General features: G+C 42.4%; 1 protein-coding gene across 5 annotated transcripts in view; it reads right to left on the bottom strand.

Moving 5' to 3' along the window:
- The window catches only part of LOC127946137 (collagen alpha-1(XV) chain), a 50,765-nt gene that overhangs the window by 20,398 nt on the left and 5,111 nt on the right, over positions 1-25,256 (bottom strand). For all 5 annotated transcript variants that reach the window (XM_052542459.1, XM_052542457.1, XM_052542458.1 and 2 more), the window contains exons 3-13: positions 12,991-13,538; positions 7,026-7,100; positions 6,178-6,270; positions 4,782-4,911; positions 4,560-4,597; positions 4,333-4,482; positions 2,694-2,720; positions 1,380-1,442; positions 549-617; positions 394-456; positions 131-262 (exon numbers count right to left, since the gene is read on the bottom strand). In XM_052542459.1, the coding sequence (XP_052398419.1) occupies positions 131-262; positions 394-456; positions 549-617; positions 1,380-1,442; positions 2,694-2,720; positions 4,333-4,482; positions 4,560-4,597; positions 4,782-4,911; positions 6,178-6,270; positions 7,026-7,100; positions 12,991-13,538 (1,388 nt within the window). The remainder of the gene's footprint in view (positions 1-130; positions 263-393; positions 457-548; positions 618-1,379; positions 1,443-2,693; positions 2,721-4,332; positions 4,483-4,559; positions 4,598-4,781; positions 4,912-6,177; positions 6,271-7,025; positions 7,101-12,990; positions 13,539-25,256) is intronic.

Below are 25,256 nucleotides of genomic sequence, written 5' to 3'. Positions count from 1 at the left end.
GGGACCATAATAATAAAATAAAAAAACCCATGTCATGACCCCTTTAAATATTAGTATAAAAAATGGTAGTGTATATTTGTATGATATTAAATTGAAGTATTGTATGGCTTGATTTCTGATCCTCACTCACCGGGAGTCCAGGCTTCCCCGTCTCCCCGTCTCTTCCAGGAGCTCCAGGAGGACCGGTCGGCCCCGGCTGAGCTCCCACAGAAGGGCCCGGGGGTCCTGGACGGCCCTGTGGCCCCGGTGGCCCTGGAGGACCCTGGTGCGAGTCAAAAACACAAACTATTAATCTGAGTACCAAACTCCATCCATCTTACACAGAAGAATACCACGTGTCTACTTTTGTCCAGAATTAAAGAGTTAAATGATGAAGTGAGTGTAATAACTGACCCGTATCAGCTCTGTCTCACTGTCCTCATCCACAAAGCCTGACCCGGAGCCGTCGATGCCGCCCTGATCATGCAAACATCACTTCACAGTCAGCACATCTGCTATGATGTGTACACAATTATATCAATATGAACGTAACCTATCATGGTACACACCGGATACTTGAATGTCCCTGGCGGTCCGGGAGGTCCAGGCGGTCCCGGGATGCCCACACCAGGATCGCCCTATCAAAGCATTAGCCAGGAAACAGTGAATCGTTTGCTCTGATTGGCCCATATTCATCCAGTCAGTAGTGCATGGGTGCCGCCCACAGCTTCACTGGTGCAAGACTTATCTCATTCACTTTTAACACGGGGATTTTAAAAAGTCTTTACTAAAGCGTTACAATCCACGAAGCAAACCAACCAGTTAGGAGGAGAATCACAACATTAGGCAAAAAAACACAAGACTGTGACATTAATGGTTGATTGAAGGAAGAACTACAATCCCATGAAGCATCGGGAATGATATGAATCAAATGAAAAACAATGGAGAAAAATGTAACTATACTGATAAGATGTTGATTATATTCTGCAAAAACCGATATATTTTAAGTCTGTTGCAAAATGTGTATTCATATGTACAAATATTTCAGTATTTTGAGAGCGTAGTTAGACTCGATTGGCCATGAATTATGGCAGTGGGCGGAGCTACTTTGCTCGCCGCAGCTCTCTGCACAGCATCATGGGTAATGTAGTTTTCACTGCAAATTCCTAAAATGAAACTTGATTATTTAAAATAAGTAAAAATAATGATCTAATGGCTTCAACTAAAGCATATGCCATCAATTAACAAACTTGGAGCTCATAACGAGTCTGTTGTAGTAAAATAACAGTTTCCCTATGAAGAAAATGAATGGAGAGTTCACTTCTGAAACCTGACGGACAGAGTCTATAGGTCTGTTAGGCATGATATTATAAAATATAATCAGCCAGTGTGTGTCATACCTTGTCACCTTTGGGACCCGGATCTCCAGGAAGGCCCGGGAATCCCGGAGGTCCAGTCTCTCCCTGTACGTGATAGAAAGAGAGTAAAACAAAGCAAATGCTCACAGCCGTTCATGTTAGTTTTGTCTAGAATAAGGCAGAATCTCTCACACAGATGTGTGTCGGTGGTTTAATCAGGTCCTCACGTTCTCAGATGACCACCGACACCGAGCAACAATTCACTGGCCGAGAATCACTAATAATGAGGCATTGATTCCAGTTAGTAAAGCATTAGTGTGTATTTCTGTGAGGGAAGCGTCCAGCGGAGACCACTGCTGCAGCAAACACAGGCTCGATGCTGAGCTTGAGTTCAGAGTAGTCTGGCCACAGCCAGTTCATGGACATAAAGCATTTCCATCTCTATTTCCACATCCCAAGGCTGCTAGAAATAAATCTGTAGCTGTTTCACTTCACATCCAAAAGCAAAGCTTTCACAAAGGCTATATAGCAAGGATAACTTTACAAAAACAAAACAAAAAAGTCAATACTTACTAAAGTTTTAAAAATGTTTCTGAAAAAAGTATCTTCTGTTCAGTGCTGCATTTATTTGATCAAAATACAGTAAAAACAGCGACCAGAAGAACAGCTTTTATCTGAAATAGAAATCTACTGTAACATTATAACTGTCTTTACTGTCAATTTTGAGCAATTTAATGCAGCACTAATGAATAAAAATAGATTTTTTTCTTAACAAATGCTTCTTATTCCTTTTTTATTTTTTTGATGTTTAGATTTATTTATTAATTTATTATTTTTTTTCTTTAAATAGGATGTAACACTTTAAATTTGTGATTTAAACTTTATATGAAAGTGAAAGTGAAGTAACATTCAGCCAAGTATGGTGACCCATGCTCTGCATTTAACCCATCCGAAATGCACACACACAGAGCAGTGAACACACACACACACACACACACACACACTGTGAGCACACACCCGGAGCAGTGTTCATCATTTATGCTGCGGCGCCCGGGGAGCAGTTGGGGGTTCGATGCCTTGCTAAGGTAATGCCTTACCTAAGTCGTGGTATTGAAGGTGGAGAGAGAACTGTTCATGCACTAACCCCACCCACAATTCCTGCCGGCCCGAGACTAGAACTCACAACCCTTCGATTGGGAGTCCAACCCTCTAACCATTAGGCCATGACTTCCCCTTATGTGTATAACAGGGCCAATATGTGGTAAATATGTTTGTTTTTTTTCCTGGTCAAATGTTCAGCAGTTGAAGACTCCATCAGACACACAGTCTCCACACAGAAACAGGGAAGTCACTCACCGGAGCTCCGTCTTTGGCAGGAACACCCTGTAAGAGAACAGAACCAACATCAGTGCAGCTCAATATCTGACCATGTCTCCATTTCCTGTGCTCTGAGACATGATCAGAAGAGGTTCAGCTCATTAAGTGTGTGAACATGTGACAGACTCTAGAACATGTGTGTGAGAGAATGAGTTACAGCTGCAAAGCATATCTCTTTAATGGTCTTCTCAGAATACCTTCACCAGGTTCTACAAGCTGGACGTTCAGTCCTTAGCCTCTCGAGTGCTGTCGTTGAGTGACTTATTTATACCTCTAATCATGTGTGTTGCAGCCTAGCACAGAAATTACTCTGCGCAGCCCTATGTTATTGTTGTTGTCTGCCCTGTACTTAGCGCAGCCTTTGTTAGTACTGGCCAGATATGCAAAATCTGTATACCTGGGTTTTAGATGCTCATTGGCTTATCTCCACCTATCTCCATCATGTCTCGTTCTCACTCTCAGGGAACCTAGGTTACGATAGCAACCCGGAGCATTTTGCAGATTTTCATAGCCAAATCTTCAAATCTTACCGATATTCGACTGATAGTCAAATCATATGTTTGGGGGTGGGGCAAAATACATTGAGTCAAGTCATTGGACAGCCATAATTACTGACATTAACACACAGGAAAATGAGTCACGAATGCCTCGCAGATACGAATTGATGTTGTTTGTTTTGATTAAAGATAGTTAACACTAAACGTCAGCAAAACCCTAACAATTCACTGTTTTTACAACAATGCTCTCATTATAAAGTTAGCCTATATGACAGTAGTTATTAATGTTCTGCATTTCTGTTTTGAAAATCCAGTCTCTGCCTGTGTCAGTTTGAGTCTTGGAGAAGTTTAAATCCCTGCCAAGATGCTCCTCTGTCGCTCACAGATCACGGAGAGTAAAACTGTCACAGTGTCTGGTTTGTGTTCCCTGGGTAACCACTAGATGTCCTCCTTCCCCATGGTGTCTGTCACTTCCTGAACCACATTCCCCACATTCTCTGTCTTCGCATTGCACTCAGCAGTCACTAATCATTAATCATTGCACTCAGTCAATTCCCCATTAGCATTGTCATCTCCCTGTGTATTTATACCCTATCTGTCTTAGTATGTGGCACAGAGTCCTTGTTTGATATTTCACGTCCGTTCAAGTCTTGTTTTCGCCTTGTGTCCTTGTCAAGTTTATGTTATCTGGATTGCTCTTTGGTTTTGACCCCTGCATGGACTGTTTACTCTCTGGATTACCCCCCAATAAGTGACATACCCGCACTTGGATCTCTCTCTGTGTCTTCCTGTATCCCGGTCGTGACAGAAACATAAAGCTATAGAGGTGGCTGGATTTATTCACGTCCTTTAAAATATTTATTTGAAGATGTTTTCTTTTCAGATTTTTATTTATAGCTTTATCACAATAGGCTGTATATTAACTCTAAGTGAAATCAAACATTGAGCTACCTCCTGAAGCATCGAATCATTGACTATATGGGGTCACCCCTATATTATATTATATATCTTTTTTATACTTAAATATTTTTATTAAAAAGAAAATATGGAAAAAACAAAAAGAGAACACACAGTGATGGTTGAAGATGTGGTGTGCTTCACTCTGGTTCTGGTGTACTTACAGGCTGGCCGTCTTGTCCTGGTTCTCCAGGCGGTCCTGCTGGCCCCTGAGGGCCCCGGGGCCCTGGTTCTCCTGGTGTGTGTGGAGCTGCAGGTCCTGGAGGGCCTTGGGGACCTCGCTCTCCTTTCTCTCCTTTCTGCATGGTGATGACCTGAGAAAACACAAGGGAGTCAGCTGCGGAGAAGACCTGACAGAGCAAAACTGAATCTGTGAGAGAGATGGACTCACATTTCTGTCCTGCAAAGCTCCTTCTGATCTGATCGGCTCTGGAGTCATAGAAAAACAGATATCAGATATCATGATGAAAGCTAATAAATGCATTTGAACAATCTCCAGAAATCAGATGATATCAGCATCCATAAAAGCTTGTCATGTAAACTCTGTGTCCAGGAAATTATGACAAACGGCTGCTGAAAAGACAGACAGGGACTGATCTGAAGATGTGTTCACCTTTTGGACCGCTGCTGATGATGATGTCCTCTCCAGAGCCTTCCTCCAGGTCCTCATCATCCGTCTCAGTGATGGACGAGGGAGACTCAGTAGGTGGCGCTCTCATCGGACCACTCTCTATATCCTCAGGCTAAAAATCAAACAGCAAATGAATATACAGTAATATCATATCATATATCGTATCGTATCGTATCATATATAATATAGTATCGTATAGTATCAAATCATATTGTATAGTATCATATTGTATCATATATATCATATATCTTATTATATCATATATCATATCATATTGTATCGTATTGTATCATATAGTATCATATCATATATCTTATCATATCATATATCATATCATATTGTATCGTATTGTATCATATAGTATCATATCATATCATATATCTTATCATATCATATATCATATCATATCATATCATATAGTATCGTGAACTGATCCTCCACACATTTAGAGACCCTGCCATTGCTACTTAGGCCTTTTATTTAGATAAATAGTAGCATTTATATTATTATAAAATAATTACCATCAAAAATATGAAAAAATGGACCAATATTTAAAGTTCCTTCAAGGTCTGTTACCATATACAACAATAATAAGCCATGATTTAATAAGGAAATTAAAATATTATGCAGGGAGAAGCCCAAGGCATTTAAGAGTGGGGATAAAGAGCTTCATAAAGTCATCAAAAGCTATTAAAAAGACAAAAGGAAGTTACAAGTGTATATTAAAACGAGTCATGGTGTCAGGAGACGTCTGGAGCCTGATGAAGTTGATGCGGTCTACAGTGGATCTGAGTATCAGTATGATGGAGGGTCTTCCTTCAGATCAGAGGAATACAAGCCGGCTCAGACTCCAGCTGGAAAGTGGAGAGCAGACCTCCTAGCCCCAGTATTCACTCAGATATTAAACCGCTCATTAACATGATGCAGAGCTTAAAAGCAGCTGGTATTATTCCAGCGCCAAAAAAAGCTGAATATTATTCGCTTCGATGATTACAGACCAGTGGCCCTGACTGCAGCGGTGATGAAATCTGTGAGCGATTAGAACTCAGGAATTTAATTTCTGCAGTCTGTCTGGATTCCTACCAATCCCTTTTTGTGAACTACAAATCTGCATTAATACAGTCATTCCAGGAAAACTCTTGAGAAGCTGAAGCCATTGCTCTTTGGATTTTCTGCAGAATGGATCACAAGTAGATAAAATGACTCTGCGTACACTGATGATTTCATTTTTAGGGTTGCAGATGATACCCCTGATTGGTTTAGTAACAGGTCATAATGAGCTGACATTGAATGGAGATGTACTCATAATCTGAAGTTGAATGTCTTAAAGACAAAGGAAATGGTTTGTGATTTCTGATGGAGGAAAAGTGTCCCTCACCATGGTATATTCTCTCTCTTCAATCACTTTCTTGACCTCGTTTGGTGTCTCCGTGTCATCGTAGATGTCGTCACCGCTGCCGAATCCAGACGCCTGAAATGATGCAGTCAGAGGTTATCTCCTGCTCATTAGGTGTCTGGAGACACATGATGAATATTAACTCACTTTCATTTATATACCACATTGAAAACTACAAGAATGGACCAAAAAAAACTAGTAAACTAAAACAATTCCACAAGCAGCAATGATGAAAAAAACATACAAATAAAACACATTTCACAACATGTCCAAGGTAAAGCATCTGAAACCAAATCCTTGAATAAAACCAGAGCTTTGCAGGAAATGTGTTGCTTTGCACTGCAGCTGTGATGTGCTTCTGTGACCACTAGAGGTCTCTCTTACACCAGCTGTGCTAGTGCTAGTGCTAGTAATAATGCTAGTGCTAGTGATAATGCTAGTGCTAGTGAGCTGCTGACTGACTACACACACTCATGTTCTGAAGCAGGAGTGTCACTAACTGCTCTGTCATATGAACACAGCTGGATTAAACTCATGTCAGTATATATATGTATTTATAATTTTAAAACATTTTAAAAAATACGCAAAAATGGACAAAAAATATAATTTTAACCTTATTTTTATATTTTGAAAGGAAAGGAGATCTCATCATTAATGCGTATATTTAACATGACCTTCTGTGGCTGATGATCAGAATTTCTTGTTTTAATTCTTCTTATTATTATTTTTTTGGGGAGCTTCTGATTCTGTGTCATATTATATTATATTTGACCTATTGATGTATGTTTTATGTATGTATATGCTGTTGATATGGATGTGCTGACACTCACGTAAGGATCGTCCTCCTCACACTGTTCGTTCGGAGCGCTGGGATCCGCCGACAACAGCAGCTGCTGGATCGAGCCCTGCACACACACACACACACACAGAGAGAGAGAGATTTCGGTAAATGTTTACTCTTCAGTCCTTAATAGCCTGAAACTGATTATCAGATGAACACACACACACACACACACACACACACACAGAATTAGGAGAGCGACACACATCAGTCTGTGCTCCACATGCTCTTATCTGACATGAATGGTCAACCTCAGCTCTTGACCTTTGACCTCTGTGCATGTTAAAGCTGAGGTCAGTGTTTTCTCAGTGTCTTTGATAGACACCAACAAGCCCAATCATAATCAATCAAATTAAAACCTATAGCCTTTATGTTACATTAATATTCAGGCTTATGTATTTATTATTCTTTTTTTATTACATATTTTTTCTTCATGCTTAATATTTTATAGTCATGATTTATTTGATTGTAATGATTCCTAATGCATTGACACAATGTACTGTCAAATAATACAAATTTTCATCTGGTCTACCTACAGAATGGTGTAATTTAAAATATTTCATACAATTTCCAATTAAAAAACCCAGAACAGAGCAATGTTAAAGCCCAAAGAAGTGAAGGAATCTGCAGCAGCTGAAATCCCTCGGTGTTTTCCACGGCCTCCAGCATCTGTGTTTCAATTAGTCATGTTGATTAGCCTGTGCTTCCTGCCAGACTGACTCAGCTAGCAGCTATGCTAACCGCTAGTCACGCTTCTGAACATCTGACCACCGCTGTCTGTCTGTCTGCATCTGTGTGAATCAGAAGTCACCTTCAGCCTCCCGTGAAGCAGGATCATGATCGTGTGCCTCCAGCGATACGAACAAACTCCATCAATATTCAGCAAAACTTCTGAGTCACTGATGTTTCATCCTGTTCCAATCCAGCATCTGAGTCACGAACACTTACAACACACACAAGATTGAGGGGATTTCATCCAAAACCTGTGGGAGAACTCAAAGCAGCGCCTCTCAAACTCTGCAACCTGATGTATTCTTCCAAAGAGGGAATTTAACTCAGATTTGTGTTTAAAATATCCTTTCTATTCACATTAAAATGATGCATCACATTACTGCAGCAACATCTCATGGGTGTGCAGTCGACAGAAGAGCAGCGCTGTATGAAGCACATCACACTGAAGACTGTTTTCTGTCGGTCAGTATGTTGAGATTGTGTTGGGAAATCTTTCACCCTCACAAAAAATGTGCTATTGTGAGGATCCTGCTCCAGATTAAACCCTGTTGCAAAATCCTGTGCCATGACCTTCTGTCTTGACCTTTGAGCAAGCAGAACCTGATTTTACCAAGTGAGACATGTTCCTGGGACAACATCGTGATTAACCAATCAGATTTGAAGAACCAGTTTATAGATTATGTGAAGTTTATGCTTAAAATCAGTGTTTGGTGCTTGTACATCAGTGTCATTCATCTATCATTTCCTCTGATTTTAGGGATTACTCATGGTTAAGGTTAGGTTTAGGTGTAGGGATATGGTTAAGAATATTTTTTTGGAGTAAAATGTTGTTCCAGGGTCAACAAAATATGTTGACCTAGGAACACATCGGACTTGGCAAAATCAGGACGTGCTTTGAGCAACAAGTGATATGAACGATCTCTTCTGTTTCAGTCTGAATCAGTCATGTAAAGAGAAACTCTGTCCACATCGAAACCTTACTGGGCTAAAATAATCCAGATAAGTGCATATAAAACATCAGACCTTATTGGAAACAGGAAAATGCAAGTTATAAAACTCTCAGAAACTACAGAACACAGCTGGTCAAAAATAATAATAATATCTGTTTAGCTGCTCCTGATGTGAGCGCTATTATCTCATGAGCTAGAAGTATCATTTTTGAACATAAAAACAAACATATGGGTTGATTTTTATTTATATTTCTTCTGATAAAACGAATGCGGATAAAGAACATTCTAGAGCGGATGAAGCACACAAACATGAGGCACGAGACGAGAACCATCGACTGATCAGAGCAATGAGACCAGCGCTGAGTTTCAAACATGACGTGTGTCATCTACTAACACCCATCATCTAACAGCAATATTACAGTCATAATAATCACTTTGATGGTTCTTTTCTGCCGCTAGTGTATGCTTACTCTGTATGGAGAACAGCAGCGTGGACATTGTGCTAAACAGCTCCTGTTGTGTTTTACAGAAGACAGAAAGTCATGCAGGTTTGAAATGACATGATCAGAGAAAATGAAGAAGTTTTATGTTAAATGAAATATAAGTATAATGTTTTTCTTCCTGTTTAAGGGGAAAACAGAAGGGGAATGGTAAACTGTTGCACTCAAGGGTCTGAGAAGGGAAAGACATTAAGACACACGTCTCTTTGGTGTAGGACTGCCACGCTGTCTGTCTCGTGGAGCGGCTGATGTTGTCTAATGTTGTTCAGATCGTGAATGAGCCACAGATCAATGTGATCTGTGGCGTCTGTGTGACGACGTATGTTCAGCTGCTCATCGCTTCAGAGACCGTACACAACATGCCATTCGCTGTTTTCTGTACGGAGCATGCACAACCATGCTTATCAAACAAATAATCATTTAATACACTGAAAAAGAATTGTAATAAACTGTGATTAATGTGTTGTCATGTGGTTTATGGCATTGCTGTCTAATTGAATCCTGAGGATGAGTTTAAAGAGAATCCCTCCTGACTCTAAAACAGCTAAAACAGCATCTCATGAAGAAGCTCCATCAGAACCAAAGAACCGAACACTCAATCCAACGACAGATCCACAGACGACAGATCCACAGACGACAGATCCACACACGCCAGATCCACACACGCCAGATCCACACACGCCAGATCCACACACGCCAGATCCACAGACGCCAGATCCACACACGCCAGATCCACAGACGCCAGATCCACAGACGCCAGATCCACACACGCCAGATCCACACACGCCAGATCCACACACGCCAGATCCACAGACGCCAGATCCACACACGCCAGATCCACACACGCCAGATCCACAGACGCCAGATCCACACACGCCAGATCCACACACGCCAGATCCACACACGACAGATCCACACACGCCAGATCCACACACGCCAGATCCACACACGCCAGATCCACACACGCCAGATCCACAGACGCCAGATCCACACACGACAGATCCACACACGACAGATCCACACACGCCAGATCCACACACGCCAGATCCACAGACGCCAGATCCACACACGCCAGATCCACACACGCCAGATCCACACACGACAGATCCACAGACGCCAGATCCACATACGCCAGATCCACACACGCCAGATCCACACACGCCAGATCCACACACGACAGATCCACACACGACAGATCCACAGACGCCAGATCCACACACGACAGATCCACACACGACAGATCCACACACGACAGATCCACACACGACAGATCCACACACGCCAGATCCACAGACGCCAGATCCACACACGCCAGATCCACACACGCCAGATCCACACACGACAGATCCACAGACGCCAGATCCACACACGCCAGATCCACACACGCCAGATCCACACACGACAGATCCACACACGCCAGATCCACACACGCCAGATCCACACACGCCAGATCCACACACGCCAGATCCACAGACGCCAGATCCACACACGCCAGATCCACACACGCCAGATCCACAGACGCCAGATCCACACACGACAGATCCACACACGACAGATCCACACACGACAGATCCACACACGCCAGATCCACACACGCCAGATCCACACACGCCAGATCCACAGACGCCAGATCCACACACGCCAGATCCACACACGCCAGATCCACACACGCCAGATCCACAGACGCCAGATCCACACGCGCCAGATCCACACGCGCCAGATCCACACGCGCCAGATCCACAGACGCCAGATCCACACGCGCCAGATCCACACACGCCAGATCCACACACGCCAGATCCACACACGCCAGATCCACACACGCCAGATCCACACACGCCAGATCCACAGACGCCAGATCCACACACGACAGATCCACACACGACAGATCCACACACGACAGATCCACAGACGCCAGATCCACACACGCCAGATCCACACACGCCAGATCCACACACGCCAGATCCACAGACGCCAGATCCACACACGCCAGATCCACACACGCCAGATCCACACACGCCAGATCCACACACGACAGATCCACACACGCCAGATCCACACACGCCAGATCCACACACGCCAGATCCACACACGACAGATCCACAGACGCCAGATCCACATACGCCAGATCCACACACACCAGATCCACAGACGACAGATCCACACACGACAGATCCACACACGCCAGATCCACAGACGCCAGATCCACAGACGCCAGATCCACACACGCCAGATCCACACACGCCAGATCCACAGACGCCAGATCCACACACGACAGATCCACACACGACAGATCCACACACGTCAGATCCACACACGCCAGATCCACACACGTCAGATCCACACACGCCAGATCCACACACGCCAGATCCACACACGCCTGATCCACACACGCCAGATCCACACACGCCAGATCCACACACGCCAGATCCACACACGACAGATCCACACACGCCAGATCCACACACGTCAGATCCACACACGACAGATCCACACACGTCAGATCCACACACGCCAGATCCACACACGACAGATCCACACACGACAGAACCACACACGCCAGATCCACACACGCCAGATCCACACACGACAGATCCACACACGACAGATCCACACACGACAGATCCACATACGACAGATCCACACACGTCAGATCCACACACGCCAGATCCACACACGTCAGATCCACACACGACAGATCCACACACGCCAGATCCACACACGCCTGATCCACACACGACAGATCCACACACGACAGATCCACACACGACAGATCCACACACGCCAGATCCACACACGACAGATCCACACACGTCAGATCCACACACGCCAGATCCACACACGTCAGATCCACACACGCCAGATCCACACACGCCAGATCCACACACGCCAGATCCACACACGCCAGATCCACACACGACAGATCCACACACGCCAGATCCACACACGCCTGATCCACACACGACAGATCCACACACGACAGATCCACACACGCCAGATCCACACACGCCTGATCCACACACGACAGATCCACACACGCCAGATCCACACACGCCAGATCCACACACGACAGATCCACACACGCCTCACAGAGATCACAGAGATCACAGAGCAGTCTGACCACTGAACAGCATTACATCATTCAGCCAAACCACAGGAAGCTGATTATGATCAGCTCCAAATATAGATCAAATTAGCCTAATTATTAGCTAAAGGAAACATTCCCTGTGCCATTTCAAGAAAATTTAGACTTTAATTAAAAATATAAATAAAAATTCTGTCAAGACTCTCCGAGGGATTGGTATGGTAATGAGATTTGCTACTGCCAATCCATCCACAACATGCTGCTGTTAGCATGTAAGAAATATTGCACCTGCAAATATAACATTCATGAAATAACCTCCTTTTACATACATACAATACATGAATCCCCAGGTGGAGCTGGGGAAGGTGGGGGGCTTCTGAAGCAAGCTGCACTGCTATGGTAATCTCTAGTCATATATTTGAATGCTGAGCAGCGAGCTCATTGGCTACTGATACAGGAGAGAACCAATCAGCTGTTCCATGTGATAATGATGTCATTAGGTCAGATTGAGTTAGACCTATCGGACTGCGCCATCTAGAGTTGCATGCCAGAACTCTGTATATATACAGTATACACACACACAAAAATAATATTGAAATAATATTATTAATAAGAAAGCTAAAATTTATAATAGTATTAATAAAAACATGAATGATACATATAATTAAGATATCACTATAATTATCTCACCACAAAGCGCTCCAGCCTGGTTCCTCCGGCGTTCCCTATGAAGATGCCGGAGCTGGGCTGGAAGGTGAGTCCGTCTGGACTCCTGCGGAAGGCGACGCGGTGGTGCTCCTCACAGTCCATGTACAGCCGCACCTCCTCTCCCTGTACCGCCAGTGTGAAGCGCGCCCAGCGGCCCGTCAGATCGCCCATCTTGAAGGACGCCGCCTCCTGTGTGCGAGCGGCCCCGGGCTCGGTGTAGTACAGAACCACGCGCTGGGACCCGTCCTCCACCGGAGCCAGAGACACTCCCAGATGGACGATCTTCTGCAGTGCATCTGTGATGGCGAACAGCACTCCTCCGCGCCGCGTGCTGGGTCTGGCCGTCACGATGATGGAGAAGTCACGGTAGAACGGGTCGGGGATGAAGGAGCGCGTCAGACGACCCACGTTAGCGTCCGGACCGAAGCTGTACGCCGGGAAGCCCTCGAAGCCCGTGATGAAGGCCACAGACGGAGGCAGAGGAACACCGATGAGCTCGGTGAGGTCCAGCTGCGCGCTCGAGACCCGCTCTGCACACACACAGAATATATAGAGAGATAAACAAAAACAGATACATGTATGTACATTTATGTGTATGCATGTACTGTATAGTATACATTAAACAATATTTGTATATATTTATTTATCACCAAAACTGCATTTAAAACTACAGTAAAAAGTGAAATATTACTCCAGTGTGAATCCTCTGTTTTCTGTGTGAATCTGTGTTAAAGTGTAATGTATTTCTGTGATGCTCCGCTGTATTTTCAGCATCATTCCTCCAGTCTTCAGTGTCACATGATCTTTTTATCAATGTTGAAAACACTTGTTTGAGCAATCAGAGTTCAACTCATCCACATATGCTTTACAAAACAAAAGATTTCATGAGTGCCTACGTAAAAAGCATCTTTCCATCTCTAGTATTTCTTTACAGTCTCAGTCCTGCTTATAACTCATGGCAATATAAGTCTTCATAGTCACACAATGCATTCTCCTGTTTATGAGCTGAGATCCGGCCAGCAGTGCTGCAGTTTTATTAGCACACATTTCTCCAGACATCCCTGCAGCTCCTGCATCTTCACGTCAACCCCTTCTGTTTTCAGAAAGATCTCATTGTTTCCCTCACAGATGAGAAAGCAAAACAGCGGCGTCTGCCAGAACTCCTGTACCACAGCGGATCACGCTTCAGCAGCATTTACATTTCACCAAACAAGCCGAGCACACGCAGCGGAGCTGGTATCAGCACACACATGCTCTCCATTAGAGAGGAGAAGCACTAACAATCAGCCGCTCTGTTACCGGCCCATCATCTGGAAGAGATTAGTGTGGCTAATGGATGTGCTGCGAGGAACGTGCTGGAGTTTAACAGCACTCTACAGCAAGACATGTCGTCTCAGCATTCACACAACAACACAGCTTCTGCTCGTACACCACTGATGATTCACCTGGGTGAGCGACACACATCCAGTTCACTAACCTCAGAAGTCAGAAATCATCTCCGTGCAGTCATAGCCAGAACACATTACTGTGAAACTGAGTTTTCAGACCTACAGCTATAAAAGTGAACGCTGAAGACTGGAATGGAGGCAGATCTGAATGCAGTTTGAACGAAGACAGTCAAAACAAATGAATAAATACACGGAGAAGTCGTTCAGAACCAGTAGCATGCAGTAACAAGACCTTTTTATCTTTCATAAACAGTAAATATTAGGCTTAATGATGTGCATTTGAAAGTTTTGCTAACACCTCAAAGCCTTCATTAAAAATGTACATTATAATGCATTATATCTACGTATTCTTAATTATTTTTAACCAAAGTTAAAATGTGTTCAAATATTTTGAAGATTCCTTTATAGCGCTGAAATCTGTTGTTCTTCAGGTTTTAATGCATTCTCAGTGAACAGATAATTATTACAACTATGGTTACAATAACTCATGAAAATTATTTTATAATGCATTACATGTAAAGTTTTCAAGTAGAGTGCTACCAAAGTCTATTTATCTCTTCGTATGCATGAAAACACACATATCTTTGTATGTGTCACAGTGGATATATCCACATCTCACAGCGATTATGACGAATAACCTCATGTCATCAGGAGAGGTTTGTAATGCATCAGAACACACTCAGTGATCACACCAATATCTGTGTGGCATTTATATCTCTGCACATTTGGCAGAGCGTGAATTCTCCATAGATGTTTCCAATCATCAGACTCCACCAGCCGGTTGTGTAACTAGTGGAAACACTTAGCCAGTATGAAGACATTTGGGAACAGTTTTTATGAAATGAAGCTGAGAGGTGAAGTTCGGAGGATCAAAGGCTCCAGGATAAGAGCTGAAGGTCTGATTGGCTCTCGCTGGGTTGAGGTCAGCATGAGGAACAAGGAGGACTTTATATTGCATTTCTCTCCTGTGGAATGGACCAAAGGTTGAAGAGCTGTCTGTGGGCAGAGGAGGTCATCACGAGCCGTACGGAGTTAGGAATTTCAACAGAGACCCAGTCCTTCAGGAATCATGTTTGAGGATGAGAGGCTTCTCCATCATTAGTTTAAAACTCCATCATTAGGTTCAAACATCTCCACACTGCTGACGATGGACGTTTACAGTAATACACTCAATGTAAGCGATGAAGTGAACATGATGAGGAAACTCAGATTCAGAAGAGGTTTGAGATTCTGAGGCAATAGCAAAGACTGTAAACCTAGTACTACATCACATGTGTGAGCTCATGGACGGAGGAAAGCAGCAAACACAGCAGAATCTCAGTCGTCCGAAATGAGGTCCTGTATTTGGCAGATCATCCGGCCCAGGGAGGAGTGTTAAACTCAATCTATAGACGCTCCCATGAGCCTCAGAGGAGGTAAGGCCTGAGCTCATCCATGAGAACAACACTGGAGCAAATCTGGAGGATCTCGCCTAATGAACACCAAATGCTTAAAGAATACATAAATGAGCAGAATCTATGCAATGAAGAAAAGTCCACTGAGCACAAGGACATTTGTATTTGGTGAAATTTGGTCTAAAAGCTTTAGCAGCGCTGACCTATGCTTCAGGACACAGTCTTATCTCCCAACAATCCCCAGCTCCTGCCTCTCCCTCCAGACACACACACACACACACTGACCACTTCCTGCCAGAGTCTTTGATGTCAGAGCACCACACACACATCAGTTCTTCAGCAGTGCTATCAACACTAGTCAATAAACACTGTACACACACACAGAGTCAGTGAATGGAGATTCTGACTGAAGTCTCTTCTGTTCATCAAAGCTGCATTTATTTGATCAAAACTACAGTAAAACAGTGTAATATTACTCCAGTGTAAAACAGCTGTTTTCTGTGTGAATCTGTGTTAAAGTGTAATGTATTTCTGTGATGCTCCGCTGTATTTTCAGCATCATTCCTCCAGTCTTCAGTGTCACATGATCTTCAGAAATCAGAATAATATGATGATTTACTGCTCAAGAAACATTTCTGATTATTATCAATGTTGAACACAGTTGTGCTGCTCAATATTTCTGTGGAAACTGTGATGCATTTTATTTTTCAGGATTCACAGATAAACAGAAAGTTCAGAAGAACAGCTTTTATCTGAAATAAAAATCTACTGTAACATTATAAATGTCTTTACTGACACTTTTGATCAATAGAAGTATTAATATTTTGCCCCAACAAACAAGTTTCATTCTATACTTGACTCAACTTGATGTAACTAAAGAATAACTTACTTCAGCTTTACTTTGCTGTGCTTTCATTAGTCAGTACTAAACCAGTATCACACACTAAATCTAAAGCACACACTGCGCTGCAGATTTCAGCATCAAGCTGAGCACACACACACACACATACACACACACTCACACACACACACACACACACACACACACACTCACACACACACACACACACTCACACACACACACACACACACACACACACACGCAGCACATTAACAAGCAGAGCAGCATGTCTGTGGTTTGATATTTTCCAGCGAGGAGCTCAGTGAAGCTCTGTTCTCAGTGAACTTTCATCTCAATAATTCGTCTCACCTCCTCCGTTCACCTCAGCTTCATCACGACCAGAGAGTTAGCACCAGAACACCAACAGCACACGCAATACAGCATGAAAACCTGCTCAATGATCCAGCCGTAGATCTGAATATCTGAATACTAGCCATGAAGATTGAGTTTCTCAGAAGATGAGAAGTAAACAGTAAGAGTGTGTGTTCTGTGTGTGTGCAGCGGTGTTACAGACACAAACACTCGAAGAGAAACTCCCTGTCCTTCACATCTATCTGAAGAGGAGCATCATGGGAGATCGAGGTCTCTTCTCAAACACTCCTGCCTGCTTCTCTCGATGAGTCTCTAACACAATTTACAATCTAAATATTTAAGCAGTGCTAACAGAAGCGCTTGGTTCTAGAAACCACACATATTTAGCTTTTGTTTGATCGTTTAATAAAAAACTTCAAAACTGACTTCAATTCAAATCATTTGGGTAATTTTATTTTAACTGTAATTTTATGCAATACTGCAACAATTTATTACGGGTCAAAACAAAACTTATGTTCACAATATGTATATAATATGTATTACTTTTTAACTGTTTGTCATTGTTTGGTGTAGTATTTGATGTCACGCGTTCTTACAATTCTGACTTTGTTCTTATTTTTTAGTCATTTAAATCTCACAGTTCTGTTTTTTAACATTACATCTTGCAATCTAACTCAAAACTGTGAGGGAAAAAGAAAGAAGAAAAGCAATTTTAAGCAGAATTTGTAGATTCAGTGTTTATGATTGTTATTTTCCCCAGAGCTCTATAGTCCTGCTGGTGGGGCATGTTGACCACACTGACCACACACAACCTCTTTACACAGAGATGATGTCACTTTCATCACAGATGCAGATCTAAGGGTTAAACCACATAAATGTTTCATGTTTCATGCAAACTTCAAAGTTAATCCATTCTGTATGCATTATTACAGTGAATGAATCAAATGAGCGTTACAGATTCTACGTGTGTTCATTATGGTGATGATGACTGATTATATTTGGCAGAAGATGCTCTTTTTAAGCAACACTACAGCTGTTCTGACTCTTTGCTAAAACTACGAAGCATCTCTTGGGTCCAGTCGAGTTTCCTCCCAGTTTCTGATGAACTGAGCGCTGGCTGCTTAGAGACGAAGCAGAAACACAGAGACACCGAGCCGATATCAGCCGCTGAGGAACACAAACACCACACACACTGGAGCTGAAGGAGTGTGTTGATGATGGCACACTGACGGAGACACATCTGTTCCTCTCTTCATGTCTCGACTCACTTCAGCTCCACTGAGAAATCACTTCATCAGGATCTGCTCCAACCTGAGCCAGCCTTACTGAACCATCTTCAGCTTCTCTCGAGCTCTTCTGCACGTCACCACTACACTTCTCTGACCACAAATCTGATAAAAACAGTATAATACAGCTGTTTTCTAAATAATATAAGATGCATCACAGTTTCCACAGAAATATTGAGCAGCACAACTGTGTTCAACATTGATAATAATCAGAAATGTTTCTTGAGCAGTAAATCATCATATTATTCTGATTTCTGAAGATCATGTGACACTGAAGACTGGAGGAATGATGCTGAAAATACAGCGGAGCATCACAGAAATACATTACACTTTAACACAGATTCAGATTTCACAGAATAAATCATTTGAAAGCAGGTGAGATTAGGGAAAGGTCAAGCTCAGATAAAGGAGAAAATGGCACGCTCAATGATAATATCAGTAAATTAAGCTGCCTTTATTAAATAAATACAGCATTAGTTAGGAATGAAAGCTTTCGGGGAAGTTCTCGTCTCTCGTGAAAATTAATTCCAGAACATGCTTGTCAGAGATTTAACAGAGGAATATAAGGTGATGCTGCGCCTCAACTGGATCCTAATGAACACAACTCAAGCGGACGCTTTATATTCCTTCGAAGAGGTCTGAGGATCTGCCTGCTGTCCTCACACACACACACACACACACACACACCTGTGTCTCGTGATCAAACTCATCCTCCAAACACACATCTGAAGGGATGCTACTGTACTGATTAAATATGAAATAATAATCCCATGGCTCTATAATAACTGCAGTGGAAATTAAGGTTTCATAAAATGTCAGTGAGTATTACAAAATGTAAAAAATACTTTTAAATATTACATAACTATTCAAGGAAACCGTTTTCAAGGAAACGAATGCCTCAGTTTTTAACCCTCTAATGTCCACTACAGTGGGCCGATCTAAGAGCTTGTTCAGGCTGTGATGTTCTGCTACAGGACAGAGACGTCTCTCAAACTACATCATTCTGGGAGAACAAGACTTTTTCATTTTAACGATATTAAAAGATTCAGAAGGATACAGAACTGCTAATGTGCATGTTTTTGGCTAACGCGACAGTGGAACACACACACTCTCTCTCTCTTTCTCTCTCTTTCACACACACACACACACACACACACTGGTACAAGCATATTAAGACACATGAAGGGTCCCTGAGGAGCAGTGAGTTATAGCGCTGGTCTGGATTGAGTGTGTGTGTGTGTGTGTGCTGGGAGAGCTTCTCAATCACACACAGCCTTCGTGAGGCTCTTCTTCCAGATCACTGAACCTGCGATCATCGGCTCCAAACATTCACAAGAGCAGAGTGAACTACTAATATATATCAGATATACACTGAATCAAATTATTGATGAATTCATGAACAGCTGCTGGTCTAGTTCCACACGTGGAGCTAGCGTTTAGCTGCTAGCGGCTCACAGATCTGTATGTTCAGTGTTTAATGAGGAAACTGCTGATGCTGTTTGATTTCAGCTTCAGCTTGTGTCTGAGCTCCACGTGTGCATCCACACACAAATCTCAAACCCAGCCACATACAGCTAAACCTGAGGCTCTACAAATGATCTGGAAAGCTTTCTGACAGGTTTGTGGCAGTCAGACGACTTTCTGTGCTTATGAATGACTTATGAGGCTTTACAGCACAAGCATTTCTCATTGGCTTTTCACAGGGGAAAGTGTCTGGTTTAGCACCCTGAGATTTATCAGTAAAAACACTGGATCTGCACAGTTTGAGTGTCTTGAAATGTAAAATAACTTAGTTTGCAACTCTCCGCTGGTTAAATCTGGAGCTGATCTGTTTTAGCTGGTTTCTCAGCTTCCAAAACCCCCAAACAAGCATCTAAAACCCTGTGAAAGCATCAAATTAGCCAGGCTGTTTCATTTTAGGAGTGAGAGATTTGCTGCAGGATCTCAGCACTCATAGTGAAAGTTCAGCAGAGTCCAGCTGCTCAGAGAATCTGCACAAAACCAGCCCAACTCAAACTCAAAGCTCCCATTATACTCTCGGTCCCTCGCAATCCCATGAATCCTCCTCTATCTGCTGATGACTCCTGCACTGCTACCTTCGTTTCCTCTAATACTCTTTATACTGCTCAAAAAGCAACACTAAACTTTGAGTTTTGACGGACAAATTCACTAACAAACGAATGAGGATTATTGCATTCAAGCTCCTAAAAGAACACAAAAGCACCATATAAATATCATAAAATGGGCTCATGTGACTTAATCATTATTCACTGATAATGTCCTGTCGTGTGAGCAGCTGCAACCGAATCAGTGAATCAGTGAATCAATGAATCAGTAAATCAGTGAATCTGTAAATCAGTGAATCTGTGAATCAGTAAATCAGTGAATCTGTAAATCAGTGAATCTGTGAATCAGTAAATCTGTGAATCAGTAAATCAATGAATATGTGAATCAGTAAATCAGTGATTCAGTGAATGAATTAATCAGTGAATCAGTACATCAGCGAATCAGTAAATCAGTGATTCAGTGAATCAATAAATCAGTGAATCAGTAAATCAATGAGTTGAACTGGGGAATGAGATCAGTCTGATTCATGATCAAATCATCCAGAACTGAATCAACAGACATCATCTCAAAGTCACTGCTTCTCCAACAGAATCTCATAAATACATCTATATTGTCAGAAAATAACAGCCTGTTTTTATAGTGATCCTCACATAAAACAGCATATGATTACAGTAGACATGCAATATTCTACAGAACTTCTTCAAGGTGCTTTTGGAGATTTTGGAGCTTCTGTATTTAATTTTAACGATATTAAAAGATTCAGAAGGACACAGAACTGCTAATGTGCATGTTTTTGGCTAACGCCACAGTGGAACACTTGATCACCCCTGCAAACCACTCAATAATCAAAGCACTGAAATCTCCTGAGCTGCCATCACAAACACGAGCCTCACGCGGGCGGACGAGGACGCTTGATTAATGAAGCTTCTTCTGCCGTGCCGTCAGCCAAATGCTTTACAGTAAACACTGCTGCTTTCCAGGAGCGCTCGTCTGTGCTTACTTCAACTAAAAATAAATCCCTGCATTTAATATGCTGTTTCACATGAAGCCATTCAAGCCCAATAAATTCTGCATATTAGCTTACTAAAGAAATCACATTTAGGAAAGGAAACCGCCTTGATATGAGCATAAATCAACACCGCTGGAGGTTATTTCAGATTATTACATACTGCACATTCAAACAGCTTTAACAATCAAAGAACACATCTCAAGTGCTTTCTTTATTGCTCTTTCTCTCAGTCAGGATCCTCCAGCAGAAGCCTGGGAGCTGAAGATGCCTCTAGCCTCGACTTCTGGAGGCCAAACGTGCTCCTAATGAAAGACCTAGTGTCTCTTTAACTTATATTGGGCCACAACAGCATGTCGGATCTGAATCAGCAAATTTTCCCTGCGGATGAAACTGCACAGATGAGCCAGGAACGACTTGAAAAGGAGGAGGCCATATGTTTAGACACCGTACCATCTGGGATTGTGTTTGAGACAAGGCTTGAGACGACCAATCTGGACCACCCACTACACCTCATAGCTATAAACATTACAGTAATGATATTTCACTGTGGTTACTGTACATTAGGTCAAATAAATGCAGCCATAATGAGCAGAACGGACCCCACACTTCTGAACACCATGTTAATGTCCAACTCATCAGTTCTCAGTCAGAACAGCAGAACAAGTCATGTCCATGTCGTCAGCTCAATAAAATGTGTTTCTTCCCCAGGGGTAAAAGCAGATTGGGTCTCACAGGACACAATAAAGCTTTATAAACAATCTCATTAACATTGCAGGGTGATGCGGTGTTCCACACACATGAAATCCTGGACAGTTATAAGTGATAGGCGTTTCCTGTAAGAGTGTTGGACTCAGAGGAAGCTCGAAACACCAGAGCTGCCCATCATCATCATCATCTCAGGATTGAGGAGAGCCTGGACTTGGATTTGGTGATCTGTTGAGCACATGTCGCCCGTAACTCCCAGCAGAACCGCGTGAACGAATCCCCGCAGCGCAGAGTTTATGACACTGGCTGGAAAACACTGTGCCTCATGAATGAAGGATGTGATAATGAGATTCTTCAGCTGCTCTTGCAGGACTTTCCTCTGTGTGCGTGTATATTAGAGCCGAATAAGCCGTGTGTGTTTTGTGACAGTCTGTTCCACACACTGAAACGCACTTCATCTAAAATGCCAAAGGAAGCTCTTAACAGCCTAATGAAGATCGTGATTAGCAGCTCAAATGATGTTTGCGTTTGGAGGTTTCTGCTAGAACTGGGTGAGAAACATTAGCAGGCCGCTGATGTCCTGCAGTGATCTGAACCTCATCTGAGTGTTCAACAGTCGGTCTCTTTATAAGACAAACAGCTGACCTCTTCTTGTCCAGTTAAACAGGCCTTCACCACAACATGAGCTTATGCTGATTACAAAACACTATAAAGTAGATATTATATTTGAAAATAAGAAGGCAAATAAAACTGAAATGAAGCAGAACTAAGTCATTTTGTGAAAGTAATCCAGCAAAGGGAACACTAATGATTAAATCTGAACGTTCTGGAGGAAATTTACTAAGAAAGAAATGTGTGCGCTGAAAACTGGAAACGGTTTTAATTATTCAGTAAAGAAATCAGCTAATAGCCCAAACACATGTCAAATGAACACAAACATTTCTAAAGAACAGACTTTTGTGAATAATCTGTGATCAGGCTACTTTATTCATGCTAACTGCATTTAAATATGTAGTAGATAGTTCCTGGTTAAATCAGATGGGTGCTGCTTCGTGAATCCAGTTTAGTTTGAGAGCATCTCACAGGAAAACCTGGCTGTTTATGAGCTGATGATTTCATGCGATGGGAATCGGACAAAAACATACAATTTTTAAAAAATAAGAATGAAAGTCCACCACTAAACCTAATTGCCCCTGGGGTGTATGCAGATCATTCACGTGAATCATACAAGCCACTAAAATATGTGTAAAATAGTAATGAATTGTCATGAGACTGTGTTTGTGTTCAACTGCATTCACTGCATGAAGGCCTGTGTCAGCAATCAGTGATCCTAAAAACATTTAAACAGCAAATTAAAGTAATAAGCACTCAGTGACGCATCTGTTCACACAGTCATTAAACATTCCCTGTGATTCATTTCACTTCCTTCATGTGACAAACAGCTTTAGAAATATCAGCTTTTATTGTGTTTTCATCTGCGTGGTCTGAAGGCTATGGCTATACATCTGAAGGCAGGAAGGTCATATCCTGTCTCTGCTGGAAATGTTAGAAACTTTTACACCCAATGCTAGTCCTCCTATTGTCCAGAGCTGACAACAACTTTCCACTTACTCATTTAAAAAAGCACAAAAACAGTCATGAATCCCATATGTGTGAGTGTTTAAATCCATCACTGCTAGTCAACAGCTACTTCACTGATAACACATCATTCACAGTGAGCTAAACACATCCTGCAACTCCAAAGACACATGTATATATACTTCACTGCAGCTTCCGGCTGAAATAAGCACTAGCGACAGTAAAACACCAAGAATTGTATTCTATGCACACAAACTACAATAACAGAACCAGATTATTGGTTAAAGACTTATTTTAATGCAGTCTCTCAAATAATACTATGTTGTGAGCTCAAAAGACTTTTATTGCATGATTTGTAAACGAATACATTTTGATGTTTACATCACATATCCTGCTCCATATGTCTGTCTCTTCTGATAGTAAACTTGCTCATTAGCGCACCCGGTGCACAACTGAAGTGCATGGCAGTATAAGTCCTCTTCCAATACAGTGTTTGTGTAATGTCTCTCATTAAAAACTCATAAGAAAAGCACAAAACATGTTTTCATCTATATTTTCCAAAGGTCAAAGATCAGCAGGGCCGCTCCATTGACTCAATGGCTGTATGTCAAAAGCAAACATTTAGCTTGAGTGCAATGGGAATGTGTTTTTCTATGAAGGCCGTGGAACATCCAGTCATGCTTTCCTGTTTTGGTTTGTGTCTCATGGACGTTTCATTTATCCATTTATTCCTGTCAGACTTCCCTGCCCAGATGGCAAAAATAATCCGCTGTTTTTCTGTTTGAACATTCCTGTTGTGATGACATAATAGGAACAGGATGGGTACGTATGAGTGCAAACACTCTCCATCAGCCTCTAACTGCTATTTTAACCTTTTCATGCTCTTTGGAAATATAGGAGCATAGTAGATTGAGCCGGGAGGATGGAACTGTATATGATATATATTTGTGTTATGAAGTGCTCTTGCTATATCCTGACTGTGATGTATAACGCAGGAAGAGCTGTGAGCAGACGTTTGACCCAGGAGTGGGTTAGAGAGGCGTAACAGCAGCTCTCGGCTCGTGTATGTTGACACTAAAGCATACTGGAGATGGCACAGGCCTCTTAAGACGGATCGTTTGGATCGCTCAGCTGTTATTCTCATTGCACAATGACAGAAAATGAACAGGCCTTATTTGACTCCTTGGCCTGTAGGACACAGTGGCCGAGCGCATAATGCAGCTAAATATGGTCATCCAATTCTGTTTGAGTGGATTTTAAATGTTAAGGAGAATTGGAGACCCCATTCTGCTACCAAAACACTCCTGAAACATTCAGGTAGTGACAACCACTATAAAGTAGTGCATGATTAATCAAAACAGAAATCATGATATGAGTGCGATTCTCAAAGAGCAAACGCTGTGATTTCATTCATCTCATGAGCTTCTCCGAGCGACTGGGTTCACAGTGAATGATCCACATGATCTCCAGCTGGATCTCTGCTTATGACATACCTTCAGCTGGTCACTAGTTATCATCACAAGGTCAACATACACTCACTGGCCACTT

Source organism: Carassius gibelio, chromosome A24 (genome assembly GCF_023724105.1).
Source record: "Carassius gibelio isolate Cgi1373 ecotype wild population from Czech Republic chromosome A24, carGib1.2-hapl.c, whole genome shotgun sequence".
Lineage (NCBI taxonomy): Eukaryota > Metazoa > Chordata > Actinopteri > Cypriniformes > Cyprinidae > Carassius > Carassius gibelio.
Note: the sequence above shows the minus strand (reverse complement) of the source record. Positions and strands in the feature narration are given on the sequence as shown.